The 15,802-nt window shown below is 40.9% G+C and overlaps 1 protein-coding gene across 2 annotated transcripts in view; it reads left to right on the forward strand.

Moving 5' to 3' along the window:
- Positions 1-15,802, forward strand: part of ITPR3 (inositol 1,4,5-trisphosphate receptor type 3) — a 170,273-nt gene that overhangs the window by 63,860 nt on the left and 90,611 nt on the right. For both annotated transcript variants that reach the window (XM_070745257.1, XM_070745258.1), the window contains exons 4-5: positions 10,520-10,606; positions 15,316-15,474. In XM_070745257.1, the coding sequence (XP_070601358.1) occupies positions 10,520-10,606; positions 15,316-15,474 (246 nt within the window). The remainder of the gene's footprint in view (positions 1-10,519; positions 10,607-15,315; positions 15,475-15,802) is intronic.

A 15,802-nucleotide genomic window follows, 5' to 3' on the forward strand; every position in this document is an offset into this window, starting at 1 on the left:
CTTTACGATTATGTTGTATTATGTTATATGATTTGATTGTGCTAATTTTTGTGTTGTGTACCGTACTGTTGATTTACTTTGTGTTCTTTTCTTTTATTATTTTAAAACTTAATAAAGATTATTTTTTTAAAAAAGAAAGCTTAGAACTACATCATCTTAAACATGACCTAAGTATATCCCACAAAATCATCTACTACACTGTCCTTCCTGTCAACAACTACTTCAGCTTCAACCACAACAACACACGAGCACACAAGAGACACACACTTAAAGTAAACCGCTCTAAACCTGACTGCAGGAAATATGACTTTAGTAACTGAAGAGCAACTAAGACTATTAAAGGCCTGAAGGCTAGAAACATAGAAACATAGAAACATAGAAGTCTGACGGCAGAAAAAGACCCCATGGTCCATCTAGTCTGCCCTTATACTATTTTCTGTATTTTATCTTAGGATGGATATATGTTTATCCCAGGCATGTTTAAATTCAGTTACTGTGGATTTATCTACCACGTCTGCTGGAAGTTTGTTCCAAGGATCTACTACTCTTTCAGTAAAATAATATTTTCTCATGTTGCTTTTGATCTTTCCCCCAACTAACCTCAGATTGTGTCCCCTTGTTCTTGTGTTCACTTTCCTATTAAAAACACTTCCCTCCTGGACCTTATTTAACCCTTTAATATATTTAAATGTTTCGATCATGTCCCCCCTTTTCCTTCTGTCCTCCAGACTATACAGATTGAGTTCATTAAGTCTTTCCTGATACGTTTTATACTTAAGACCTTCCACCATTCTTGTAGCCCATCTTTGGACCCGTTCAATTTTGTCAATATCTTTTTGTAGGTGAGGTCTCCAGAACTGAACACAGTATTCCAAATGTGGTCTCACCAGCATTCTATATAGCGGGATCATAATCTCCCTCTTCCTGCTTGTTATACCTCTAGCTATGCAGCCAAGCATCCTACTTGCTTTCCCTACTGCCTGACTGCACTGTTCACCCATTTTGAGACTGTCAGAAATCACTACGCCTAAATCCTTTTCTTTTGAAGTATTTGCTAACACAGAACTGCCAATACAATAGTCAGATTGAGGATTCCTTTTCCCCAAGTGCATTATTTTACATTTGGAAACATTAAACTGCAGTTTCCATTGCTTTGACCATTTATCTAGTAAAGCTAAATCATTTACCATATTGCCGACGCCTCCAGGAATATCAACCCTATTGCACACTTTAGAGTCATCGGCAAATAGGCAAACCTTCCCTACCAGACCTTCCCCTATGTCACTCACAAACATATTAAAAAGAATAGGACCCAGAACAGACCCTTGTGGCACACCGCTTGTAACCTGACTCTGCTCAGAATACTCACCATTCACAACAACCCTCTGGTGTCTATGCTTCAGCCAGCTGCAAATCCATTGAACTATCCAGGGATTAAGTCCAATCTTCACTAATTTATCTATCAGCTCTTTATGTGGAACCGTATCAAAGGCTTTGCTGAAGTCCAGGTAGGCAATATCCACGGCACCACCTTCATCCAACACCTTTGTGACATAGTCAAAGAAATCAATGAGATTAGTCTGACATGATTTGCCTTCAGTAAAGCCATGCTGATTTGGGTCCAATAATTTATTGTTTTTTTAGGTGCTGATTTATCCTCTTTTTCAGTAGAGTCTCCATCATTTTAACGACAACTGATGTCAAGCTAACTGGCCTGTAGTTACCAGCTTCTTCTCTACTGCCCTTCTTGTGGATAGGCACAACACTTGCCATTCTCCAATCCTCAGGAACATCTCCTGTTAACAAGGATTGGTTAAACAAATCAGTCAGGGGGGTAGCAATGACAGATCTGAGTTCTTTAAGAACTCTGGGGTGGATGCCATCTGGACCCATTGCCTTACTTATCTTTAATCGTTCAAGTTCTTCTAAGACATCGGCTTCTAAGATCACTGGAGCTGAATCCGTACAGTTGGAGGCAATGCTATATCCCTCTATAGTATTATTTTGTAAGGTGTCTTTTGAGAAAACTGAACAGAAGTAGCTATTGAAATGGTCAGCGATCTCCTTATTCCCATTAATGCATGTATTTTTCCCGGTACTAAGCTTCGTGATGCCGCAGTTTTTCTTCTTCTTATCACTAATATATCTGAAGAAGGTTTTATCCCCATTCTTTATAGATTTGGCAATTTCTTCCTCTTTTGAGGCTTTAGCAGCATATATTATCTGTTTCGCCTCCTTCTGTCTCATTTTATACACCTCCCTATCAGCTATACTTCCAGACTCTTTATACCTCCTATAGGCAGCCTTTTTTTCATTGACTATAGTCCTTACATCATTGCTAAACCATAGCGGTTTCTTCTTCCTTTTACCTTTAGTTATTTGTCTTACATACAGTCCAGTGGCTTTTAAGATGGCCTTTTTAAATACAGTCCACTAGGTGCTCGCTCCTGCCATTTTATCCCTCCCCTTTAATTCATTATCTAAATATTCCCCCATTGCATTAAAATTTGTTTTTCTGAAATCCAATACTTTGGTTGCATTATAGGATTGCTCACAATGAGTTTTTACATCAAACCACAAACATAGATGGTCACTGCAACCTAAATTTTCTCCCACCTTGACATCTGAAACCCAATTCCCATTCGTAAAAACTAAATCTAGAATATTCTCCCCTCTAGTTGGTGTCTTAACCAGCTGTGCCAGAGCTGCTCCTGTAAAGGCCTCTACTATATTCTTACTTTTGCATGTAAGGGCACTGGGGATATTCCAGTCAACATCAGGCATGTTGAAATCACCCATAACCACAATATCTCCCTTTACTGCCATTTGGGTAATTTCATCCACCATCTTGTTGTCATATTCCTCAGATTGCCCTGGAGGCCTATAGATCACCCCAATTCTAATGACAGAACCGTCTTTATTTTGCATGCAAATCCAGAGGGTCTCTAGATCTTGACATGTATTTTGAATTAGTGTTGTTTTTAGAGTTTCTTTAACATAAATGGCTACTCCACCTCCCCTTCTCTCTATTCTATCCTTCCTATACAGTGTATATCCTGGTATGGATATTTCCCATTCATTAGAATCCTTAAACCATGTCTCAGTTATGGCAACCAGGTCCAAATTATCTCTAGATATTATGGCCATTAATTCACAGAGCTTGTTGCTCAAGCTTCGAGCATTCGTGCACATTACACAAAGAACATTATTTTCATTATTAGTTTGCCCCTTATCATCAACAACTACATCTATTTTATTTGCAGCTCCCTTTTCATAAGCTTCCAAAAACTGCTTTATCCTCATTGGTCGGGGACAGAAATCACCCACATCAGTTACATCTCTGTCCCCTTTACCTAGTTTAAATGCCTGTCCAAAAAAGTTCTGAATTCCTCACCGAGTACCTGGGTACCTCTGTATGATGGATGCAAACCATCCCTCTTAAACAACTCCCTATTAGACCACCTACTGACATCATGACTTACATAGCCAAAACCTTCAGCTTTACACCACTGCTTTAACCACACATTAAACTCTATGATACACGTTGTTTTATCCTCTTGGCCACAAACCGGTAACACCTCTGAGAAAGTCACTGAATCTGCTATTTTACCCAGCTCTACACTTAGACATTGAAAATCTCTTTTTACTACATTGACATTTCTCTGGGACAAATCATTTGTGCCAAGATGCACCACCACATCAATGTTATTACCTTTACACACAGCCTTAACAATGTTTGTAATCCTCCTCCTGTCCCTGCTGGCAGTGGCCCCTGGGAGACACCTCAGCACCTTCACCACGTCCTTACTCTGTCCCAAATCAACACCTCTAACAGTCGAATCACCCACAAGAAAATGTGTCCTCTTTATATTTCTACTAACTGCACTTGATGGTTTGGTGACATTTACAACAACTTCCCCTTTGAATATCCCCTCATTCTCTGCCTGAGGGGCCTTGCTAATATCTCCAACATCCTTACTATTTAAATCCGCAAGAACAGTATAGGAATTCGATAAAGAGAGACCAAAATTACTATGTTTTTGCTCAACTGCACGCAATCTTCCTGAACCGACAGTTGTCCACACAGCCCTCCTCCTCGGGTGGCGCTGTGGAAGTGGAGGCTGGACACATGGCTGCATTACAGCACGTGGCTGGGACAATCTTTCCACTTCTGACTGCAAGCTACAAACTAAGGACTGCAATCTAGAGATCTCGCCATCTAACCTAGATGTCCTAATGCAAAGAGGGCAGTACCCCAAGTTCCACAAGGTACTACGGAAGACAACAGCCAAACAAGTGTTACACTGCACCAAGCCAGTCATCTTAACAATGTATTGAAATACAAGTACTTAGCAATAAAATCCACAACCCCTATTGCTACCAAACTTTGCTGATTTTGGTTTATAGTTATATGATTCGCGCGCCATTAGGCGCGCGGGCCACTACCTTCCTCTCCTTCTCTGTGATCTGAAGTGCAAATTAAAATGGCTTTTTCCTGTTTTTATCCTTCCCTTTGTCTGTTCCAGCCAGTTAAATCTCCCCCTTCTCCTTGAATTCCAAAAATGCAAAATGCAAAAAGTAAAAAAGGACTACCTTCCTCTCCTTCTCTGTGATCTGAAGTGCAAAACATATGAAGAACAGTTGCAGGATTTGGATTTGGTTAGTCTACAGAAAAGAAGGACTGGGGGGAAATGATAGCAGTATTCCAGTATTTGAGAGGCTGCCCCAAAGAGGAGGGGGTCAATTTATTTTCCAAAGCACCAGAATCCAGGACAAGAAACAATGGATGAAAAGTAATCAAGGAGAGAAGCAACCTGGAATGAAGGAGAAACTTTGTAATAGTTAGGACAATTAACCAGCGGAATAGCTTGTGTGTGCTCCATCACTGTCTGTCAGTCACTTGTCTGAAATGGTATAGGAAAGTGATGGCAAACCTGTTTCCCCCTCAGGTGCCGAAAGAGTGTGGGTGAGTGCTATCGCACATGCCCGAGTGCACACACCCATAATTCAATGCTTGGGTGCTCCCCTGCCCCCTGGAGGCCATCTGGAGGCCGGAAATGACCTGTTTCCCAACTTATGGTGGACCCAGTAGACTCATGTTTTCCCCTCCCCAGGCTCCCAAGGCTTCTCTGGAGCCAGGGAGGGTAAAAATGCCCTCCCTCATCCTCCCGGAGGCTCTCTGGAAGCCAAAAACACCCTCCCAGAGTCTCTGTGCAAGCCAAAAATCATCTGGCAGGCACACACATGCATGTTGGAGCTGAGCTAAGGCAATGGCTCATGTGCTAGCAGCTATGGCTCCGTGTGCCACCTGTGGCACCCGTGCTATAGGTTCGCCATCACTGGTATAGGATCCCCTGCTTGAGCAGTGGGCTGGACTAGAAGACTTCTATGGTCCCTTCCAGCCCTATTCTGATTCAAAATAACGAATTTATCTCTGTTGACTATGCTTGTGGAATGAATGCTGTCTTGATTAAGTGATTGATTGCATTTCCTATATTTCTTCTATAGTTTACAGTAAAATTTACTTGCCTTTCTTTTTTTTTCTGGATTTTTGTCAGAGCACTTTTTGCAATGCAGATAATATATTTTGAGTACTATTTGTTGGGTGTCAGGGGAAAGGGAGGGTCTTGCCTTCTCTTTCTGCTCAAGGTCCCCATGGACAATTGGTGGGCCACTGTGTGACACAGAATGCTGGACTCGATGGGCTTTGGCCTGATTCAGCATGGCTCTTCTTATGTTCTTATTAATTTAATATATTGAATATAACAAAAGCATCAATTGCATTGAAAGGGCACACATTAATATGTAAATATTGGAAATATAATGATCATTATTTCTCTGGGGAGAAAGAAGTATCGAGGTCATAATGTAAAGTGTCTTTTCTTACTCAACCTATTGTATTTAGCACATGCATATGCCATCATGTGCTTCATAATAAAAAAGAGAAAAAAAGCATATACAACAACAACAAAAATCTGACAGAAAAATTGTAACTATGTCTTGGTTTGGAACTGGAATTTCAAAGGAGCATTTGATGATGCATCAGAAAACATTTTTCTCCCTTTTCAAATTTGGCTGACTACTGCTTTTCAATTAGAGGAAATACGTTTCCAAAAATAAACAATGGAAAATAGAATAAAACAAATGAATAAAAGTACGGTATGTTGTAACTTTTGAGATTGGAACCATTAGAAGTAGTCTTAAAACGTTGACCGGTGCATATTTATTCAGAAATAACTCTCACTGGTTTTAGTTGAACGTATCTCTAGACAATTTGATCTCTAGATTTCCTGAATTTGGTAGAATAGGATAGAATAGAATAGAATTTTATTGGCCAAGTGTGATTGGACACACAAGGAATTTGTCTTGGTGCATTTGGAATTTGTCTCAGCATTTGTCAAGAATCATGCGGTACAACACTTAATGGTGACATGAAGATGAACATTAAGGGGTGTACATAAGTGCACCAGCGTGCCTTCCGTCCCGTGTCCTACTGCTCTCCTATATCTCCTATACCATTCTTCTTTCCTATATTTATTCTATTCTTTCACTGATATATTTTATTCCTATTTCTTCTCTTCTCTTCTTTCTTAGATATACTTTACTATGAGTATATCCTCTATAACCTTCATTATGTATTTACTATATGCATACCCAATATAACTCTCCTTGTGCAATGGACAAAATCAATCAATCAATCAATCAATCAATCAATCAATTTTTAAAGGTCTTGAGTTAAGGAAGGCATCTGAGTTTCATTTTGATGCTATGGGTGAAATAGTTGCCCAGCTATACATCACCAAGCATCGTGGGGATATGTTTGCTAAGTTCCATTGGCATCATCATAGAATTGATCTCTGGACAGCTATTTTCTCTTGTACCTTTAGATGCTAAGAAAAGGACCCTTTTCCTGAGCTCCTGTTATCAATTCATTACAGGTTTTCCTTTCCCATTTTTGCACATGCTCATGTAATGCCCTAGCTGGCTCTCTTGTTCCCTGGAAGACAAAGCAATAAATTCTGGTTTAGGAAGGCTTTGAGGATAAGACGAGAGGCAGACTGAGTCTGGTTATATTGAATTCTTGGCTTCACTGCTTTATTGTTCACTAATTGTCCCTATAATTAGTGAAATGTCTACAGTAAGTGCCACTTTACATGCATTTCATGTGCTTCTACTGATAATGCTGAGTGAAAAGCTGCAGGCCCATCCCTACGTAATGGACATCTTATTCTTTTAGATTTTTTGGTTTCTGAGACTTCATGAAACATTTTCAGCATTCCCATGAGCTATACGCTTGCAATCGAAAGAAAAATGACGTATAAGAATACTGAATTTTAATCCGGGTGTTTATTTTTAATTATATTTATGAACCACAGGAAGCGAAACCTTTAAAAATAAAATTGGGCTGAACTATAGAGAACATTAGGCCACTCCTGAGACATTAGTTGCATTTTTGATCCTTTTCTGTTGCACGCTTAGGTCCGTTTCACTATCTGCTCCTTCCCATACATCCTGTTCTCTCTCCAAGCCTTATGGCCTCAGGGTTTATTTGCTTATTTTTCTTACCATTCCTTTCACCGCCCTAGTTTTTTCTGCCCCAAGCTGTGCCTGCTCTTCTTTCATCTGCCAGACTGAAAAATCCAGTCAAATATTAATCCACTGTTTGCCAACATTACCATTCAGTTGCAAAAAAAAAAAAAAAGGCTTGGTGGCCTTTTTAAAAAAGAGTTTTGCATTACCAATGAAGCAATCTTAAAAAAGCAACTCCTGCCATGATAATTTTGTGGTTACATGCCAACCTGGAAGATTGTTTCATGCCAGTGGTTTTGAAGTGCCTGACTCATGTCTAATGGCGATTTCTTCATGTCTCACAAGGTTTCTGTTTCCTTCTGGACTGCCTCAGAAATTCCCTAGCACCAGTTCTGTATTGCTTAATGGGCACTGACTTAAAATGTTTTTGTTGCTCTGGTTCTGCTGCAGCTTTCATATATGAGAAATGAGCCTCCTTCATTATACCCTCCATGAAGTATGTGATTGAGATAGACAATTTCTATGTAAATAAGCCATGCATGTTTCTGTCTGAATACCCTTATAATTTTATGGACTTGGGAAACTTTATTTGAAAGAGCTGGATGTAAAAAAATATCCACAGTTCTTGAAAGCAGTGGCCTTGTGTCCTTCTTTATTGGATGGACTTCTGAAACTTTAGCTTTTATATTTTTGAGAAAGCTTTTTCCTCTTTACATCCTCTTTTACCACCTCGGGTATCGAGGGGAAAAAAAAGCTAGATGTGAAAAACATATTCGCAAGTTTATGAAAGCAATGGCCTCATTCTCCACTGCTTTTCTTCACTAATATGTTTCAAAAGATCTAGCCTTTCTAAAACCCAATTTAAGCAACTATTAATAGTAGAGCTAATGCCCAATTTTTTTTAAAAAAAATAATTCAGTCATTAATAATGTAGTGTGATGTATGTGGACATATGCTGCTTTTGTATGTGCAGATAAAATAAATTGGAACACGCATGTAATCTTTGTGTTTGAATGATGAAGCTATATAGTACGTGAAACTATGAAGTATCTTTTTCTTTCATATGCTGTTTATTTCAGAGGCATATATTCAATGGTGGGCTACTAGCTGGAACACTAAATTGCACTCGCCACCGTGGCTCATAAGTGCTTGCGGGGCCAGTGTGATTTTGCTTCTGCACCTATGGAGGTAGCAAAATTGTGCCCAGAGCCGCTGGTGCACCCATGTTTTGGCAAGTTTTTTCCTGCTTCCATGCATGCCGAAACACGGGCGCACCTGCGGCTCCATGCGCGATTTTGCTACCTCCACAGGTGCAGAAGCAAAATCGTGCAGGTCTCGTAAACACTTACGAGCCATGGTGGCGAGCGCAATTTAGTGTTCCAGCTACCCTGTTTCCCTGATAGTAAGACACCCCCGATTGTAAGACGTATCGGGGGTTTCAGGGGGGTCGGCTAATATAAGCCGTACCCCAAAAGTAAGACATATGTCTTACTTTCGGGGAAACACGGGGGTATTGCCGCCTCCCTCTCATCTAGCTGCGCGCCGCCTCCTGCCCACTTCCGCGCCGCCCCCCTCCATACGTCACCGCATCTGCCGCCTCCGTCTGATCCAAATGAGCGCCGCCTCCTGCCCACGCCTGCGCCGTCCCCCTCTCCATACGTCGCCGCGTCTGCCACCTCCCTCTGATCTTAATGAGCGCCGCCTCCTGCCCACTTCCGCGCCACCCCCCTCCATACGTCACCACGTCTAAATGTTAATTTTATGGTTAAAACAAAAAATTCGACAATTATTTTCCAATATAAGACATACCCCAAAAGTAAGACATAGTGGGGCTTTTGGGGATAAAAAGAAAGTAAAACACTGTCTTACTTTCGGGGAAACACGGTAGTAGCCCACCACTGCATATATGGGTGTTAAATGTAATTCATTTTTTTTTAAAAAAAATGCTTAAGTAATTAGGGCAGATGTGAGCCACCTGCAGTCTGTAGCCCAATTGAACCATGTGCTCTCCATCTGAAGAAATTTGGTGGAAAAATAATTCATGTTTGCTCTTCCACCACCCAAAAATAAAGATTGAAGTGGACATGTTAATATCCGCAAAGCAAAATGCATTGGCTGCCATCCTATCTGCTCCATTGCCATCTGCAGCAAAGAAACAAACTCTTCAAATGAATTTAAACATGCCTGGGATAAACCTATATCCATTGTAAGATAAAATACAGGAAATAGTATAAGGGCAGACTAGATGGACCATGAGGTCTTTTTCTGACGTCAATCTTCTATGTTTCTATGTTTCTTTCAGCTTTGCCTCATATCAAGCGACATGCCTTCAATGACTTTCAGAGAAGATCTCTGTAGGTTAACTATCAATATCTGCCTAGAATGTGGAATGCCCTCTGGTTGATTGTAATTGTGTCCCTCAAATGACCCAGCCCTATGCTGTGTAGGGCTTTAAAAGTCAAAATCAACACCTTGAATTGGACCTAGCAACCAGTGCAGCTTGCGAGCAGAGATATGATGTGTGCTTTTCAGCTGGGGAGACTACAAAGGCAATCTCTCTCTCTCTCTCTTTGCTGCATTCAGTAATTAAAAATATCCCATGTCTAATTGTGAACTTTTAACAGTTTTATAATGCTATCTTCAAAAAAATTTCTGCAGTGTGCATAGATTAAAAAAACAACCTTAGAAATACAGATAGTGCTGCACTGGAATTTTATTAGTTTATATAATCTGTTGAAGTCAAATAACTTTCAGAAAACCATTAACTATAATTTACAAGCCATAATTGCTGGGTTTATATAACCTACTAAACTAAAATTCTACAAACTCCATCATGATTAGACCCAATATATGGTCCCCCAGCCTCTGTTTGACTCTTGATCCTCTTCTAACAGATATTTTCCAAGCTTTTACAGGATTCATATTTCCCATCCTTTTACAGGATTCATGCAATTCGATTCATTTTGCTGTGCTTTATATTTCTCAACAGCATGCAGCTCAGATGGAACAGAAGCAAAATGAAACAGAGAACAAGAAGGTGCATGGAGATGTGGTGAAATATGGAAGTGTCATACAGGTATGTAATACAGTGGTACCTCATGATACGAACCCCTCGTCTTACGAACAACCCGAGATACAAACCCAGGGTTCATAAATTTTTTGCCTCTTCTTACGAACTTTTTCCTTCTTACGAACCCGCTGCCGCCGCCGACAACAAGCCCCTCTGCCCGGCTGTCACCTTTTGAAACAGCCGGGGGGCTTCTCGGTGGCCTCCCGAACGCCGAACCCGGAAGTTTGGGTTTGGCGTTCGGGTTCACGAGGATGCTGGGAAGCCCCCCGGCTGTTTTAAAAGGTGACAGCCGGGCGGTGGGGCTTCTCAGCAGTCTCCTGAACCCGAACTTTTGCTGAACCTCCGGGTTTGGGAGGCCGCCGAGAAGCCCCGCCGCCCGGCTGTCACCTTTTAAAACAGCCGGGGGGCTTCTCGGTGGCCTCCCAAACATCGAACCTGGAAGTTCGGGTTTGGCATTCGGGTTCAGGAGGACGCTGAGAAGCCCCCCCGGCTGTTTCAAAAGGTGACAGCCGGGCGGCGGCGTTTTTTTGCGGGGGTTTTTTTCGCATTGCACGGATTAATTGATTTTACATTGTTTCCTATGAGAAACAATGTTTCGTCTTACAAACTTTTCATCTTACGAACCTCCCCCTGGAACCAATTAGGTTCGTAAGACGAGGTATTACTGTATTGTTTTTCTCTTGGCCCATTGCCCAGTTACCATTTTAAATCTCCATGTTCCTTTAGATAGCCAAATTTATGTTGACCTAGAACAACTTTCTCAAACCTCGCGGGCCCTTAGTTATCTGGACTACAACGTCCAAATTCTTAGCAATATCTAAGCTGGTTGGGGAATTCAGGAAATTGAAGCCTACACATCTGTACAACATCCAGGTTGGAAAAGTGTGAATCTCTTTGGAATTCTTGTTTATGAAAGTGACTTTTATATTGCCTATCATGATCATTTAGCCTGGTCACAAAACATAATATCTTTATGAAAAGAAATGAAGAATGGATATGAGTTGTGACCATATTTCCCTCTAAGCTGAGCAGTGAGCAATCGCTCACTTAAAAATCATCATCAACTCAGAGTTTTCCAAACCTGCCCAGAAGCTGAGAGGGAAAGAGTGAGAGGGAAGGAGAGAGAGAGGAAGAGAGAGAAACAGATAGAAAAAAGAGAGGAAGGAAAAGAGAAAGAAAAATAATGGGAGTAAGGAAGAGAGAAAGAAAATCAAAATCGAGTTTGAAACTAGCTCAACTATTTAAGTGGCATTTTGATATTGATAGAGTTGCCCTATTATGAGCTCACTGTTATAGACACACAGTACAGTATTTTATTTTGAAATTCTCTGAGGCAAAACAGGGTGGGTTTTTTATTTGTTTGTTTGTTTGTTTGTTTGTTTATTATTTCTGTGCTACCTAGTCCCGAAGGTGGCACAGACATTATACTTTTCCGCCCCCCCCCCAAAAAAAAAATTAGAGGGAACACTGGTTGTGACCAGTAAAGGGGCCATTTGCGGCCCTACTGGAACTCTTGGGAGGGGGCGCAGGTGTATGAGTGTGTCCCAAGCACCTGCCCTTCAATTTCCTGCGCCTGCGCAGAGTCATGGACCGAAGCCGTCCTGCACAGGAGCCACCAGCGGGAAGAAATGATGCAGGAAGGAAAGGTTTTCTTCCCGCTAGCAGCTCCTGGTGGGGATGGAGTGCCGCTGCTACCACTGTGCAGGACCCATCCCCGTGGTTGCTGGCTGATTGCATTGGCAGCAGAGGTGTCGTGGCTAGTCCCGCCCGGGAGCCACCAGTGGGAAGAAATCCTGCAGGAAGGAGAACAGCTTGTTGAGGAGACAATGTGGCTCCCGCTTTGCCCACTTGCCAGGAAGGACAGCAGCTCATTGGGGAGACTCTGGCAAGTGGGTGAGCGGGAGCAACGTCATCTTCCTGACGAGCTTCTCTCTTTCCTGGGTGGGGCGGTGAGATTTGGCTGCTGCACATGCTCAGGGAGATTATGATCCCGCTATATAGAGCGCTGGTGAGACCACATATGGAATACTGTGTTCAGTTCTGGAGACCTCACCTACAAAAAGATATTGACAAAATTGAACGGGTCCAAAGACGGGCTACAAGAATGGTGGAAGGTCTTAAGTATAAAACGTATCAGGAAAGACTTAATGAACTCAATCTGTATAGTCTGGAGGACAGAAGGAAAAGGGGGGACATGATCGAAACATTTAAATATGTTAAAGGGTTAAATAAGGTTCAGGAGGGAAGTGTTTTTAATAGGAAAGTGAACACAAGAACAAGGGGACACAATCTGAAGTTAGTTTGGGGAAAGATCAAAAGCAACATGAGAAAATATTATTTTACTGAAAGAGTAGTAGATCCTTGGAACAAACCTCCAGCAGATGTGGTTGGTAAATCCACAGTAACTGAATTTAAACATGCCTGGGATAAACATATATCCATCCTAAGATAAAATGCAGAAAATAGTACAAGGGCAGACTAGATGGACCATGAGGTCTTTTTCTGCCGTCAGACTTCTATGTTTCTATGTTTCTATCTCACGTGCGCACTCGTGCACCACCGGCAGAGACAAAACTGTGCACGCAGCTTCATTTCCGTTGGTGAAACAGCATTCCACGCTGTCCCACTTGCTGCCCAGCCCTGGTTGTGACTAACATGCACTAAGTCTAGTTTCTTGGTCAGATAATTTAATTGCCACTATTAAACCCGAATGGACTCAAGACATTTTGGTGTATCAGAAATTAAATTGTTTCTTACCTTATGCATTTACCAATTTGGAGAAAATTGGAAGAAGAAATAGCTGGCCCTTATTTACCCTCTATAGTGGTGGCCTCAAATTTAGTGTCCTAATATTATTGCTGCTTGCGGCATTGACAATGATAGCATAAAATTATAGGTTGTGTCAAGTGCTGGGGAAATCAGGAGATTCAGGCAATTCAGATGAATATAAATTGCCTGGTTTCCTGCCTAAGCAGAGGGTTGGACTAGAAGACCTCCAAGGTCCCTTCCAACTCTGTTGTTATTATTATTATTTGTTGCAAGCTTAAGCTCTCTACAAGATTCTGACAAACTAATGATCAAGTGAAATGAACAGGAGAGAAGAAAGACATTCAAGATGGATTAAGATCTCTTGCAGATCTCTCACTTCAGACAAGTACAAACAACTTCAGTAATTATTCTCTTCTCTTATATTTCAATAAAACATCTTATCTCTTATTAGTAGACAAATTATACAGTTATGTCACTCAGTTCTGAACAGCAAAAGTTATTAAGAGCTAACAGCAATAATAACACATATATATTAACCTTAATCAAATGAATCTTTTTTTTATTCTTTTCCTTTTAACACAGCAACAAATTTTCTCTCAAAATGCAGCAAGAGAAATTTCTTCCCATATCTTATCTGTTATCTACTAGCAAATGTTTGAAGCCTTTTAATTCAGGCATAGTTGAGAAAAAATCCATTAAGCGTTACAAAAACATAACTTATATATTTAACCTTGATTAAAGTAATCCACAAAATCTTCATAGTAAATTTTTTAAAAACCCACAGGAAATACTCTATTAAGGCTGTCTGGTTCATTAATCAATTTAACACTTTCCAGAATCAACATTTCAGTTATCCTGAAGGTATTTAATAATACATATATATAATTATAATTATGCTTTTAAAAACCTAAAACATGCATGAAACATACCCTCAATGATAGAAGGAAACTCGTCCAGTATGATGAAATTTGCCCTTCTAAAGGCTCTCAGCATTGAAAAGTGTATTACCGTAACAAGCAATTTCCTAAGATGGTTAAGAGGGGATCTATGCAAATCCAGTGTCCATTTGAAGGTAGTGAACCTTGGCTTAGGTCAGATGACTTTCCCCTGGCTCCAAGAGTTCTGAAACCCACTGGGGACTGCTGGCTTATAGTCTCCTTGTGAGGAATCTCTGTATAGAGCAGGGGTCTCCAACTCTGGAAATTTTAAGACTTGTGGACATAGTTCCCTCTAAGCTGAGCAGTGAGCAATCGCTCACTTAAAAATCATCATCAACTCAGAGTTTTCCAAACCTGCCCAGAAGCCGAGAGGGAAAGAGTGAGAGGGAAGGAGAGAGAGAGGAAGAGAGGAAGAGAGAGAAACAGATAGAAAAAAGAGAGGAAGGAAAAGAGAAAGAAAAAGAATGGGAGTAAGGAAGAGAGAAAGAAAATCAAAATCTAGTTTGAAACTAGCTCAACTATTTAAGTGGCATTTTGATATTGATAGAGTTGCCCTATTATGAGCTCACTGTTATAGACACACAGTACAGTATTTTATTTTGAAATTCTCTGAGGCAAAACAGGGTGGGTTTTTATTTATTTATTTATTTATTTATTAATTTATTATTTCTGTGCCGCCCAGTCCCGAAGGGACTGCCGCTCAGACACTATACCTTTCCGCCCCCCCCCCCCAAAAAAAAATTAGAGGGAACACTGCTTGTGGACTTCAATTCCCAGAATTCTTCAGCCAACTTTGCTTGCTGAGAAACTCTGGGAATTGAAGCCCACAAGTCTTAAAGTTGTCCAGGTTGGAAACCCCTCGTATGGAGCAGGTATGGGTGCTCTGGAAAAGAATTCCGAGGAGCCAGTCAATTCTCCAGCTCCTCTTTCCCACACAGCCATTGTCTCCAATCTGCGTGGAGCTGTCATTGATCCATTGTTGCTTTTCCACTCTGTTTATTTGTCCAGCTTCTCCACATGAAAAGTAATAAGTATCTGACTGTAAACAAGCGCCTCCCTGCTCTACTGGAGAAGAATGCCATGAGAGTAACTCTTGATGCCACAGGCAATGAAGGATCCTGGCTCTTTATTCAACCCTTCTGGAAACTGAGGAGCAATGGAGATAATGTGAGTATGATAACGTGATTCCTCCCAATAGATCTCTCTTGGATTTATAAATAAAGATTATTTTAGGTTTCTGTACTTTAACTTTTAGTCAAAGAAGCCTAGAAAGGGATATCAAGTTAACTTTAATTACCTAGTTTCTCAAGGAATCTGTGATGAGGCATTCATGATGGATTTTTAATCACAGCCCTGATATCACTGAAATTCCCACATTTCTTGTACTTATATCTATTGGGGGAAGGAACCGAATGGGAGATTTTATGCCAAGCTGGTAGTAAAAGGATGTAGAGATATTCCTTCCTTCCTTCCTTCCTTCCTTCCTTCCTTCCTT

Source organism: Erythrolamprus reginae, chromosome 3 (assembly GCF_031021105.1).
Source record: "Erythrolamprus reginae isolate rEryReg1 chromosome 3, rEryReg1.hap1, whole genome shotgun sequence".
In the NCBI taxonomy this organism is placed as follows: domain Eukaryota; kingdom Metazoa; phylum Chordata; class Lepidosauria; order Squamata; family Dipsadidae; genus Erythrolamprus; species Erythrolamprus reginae.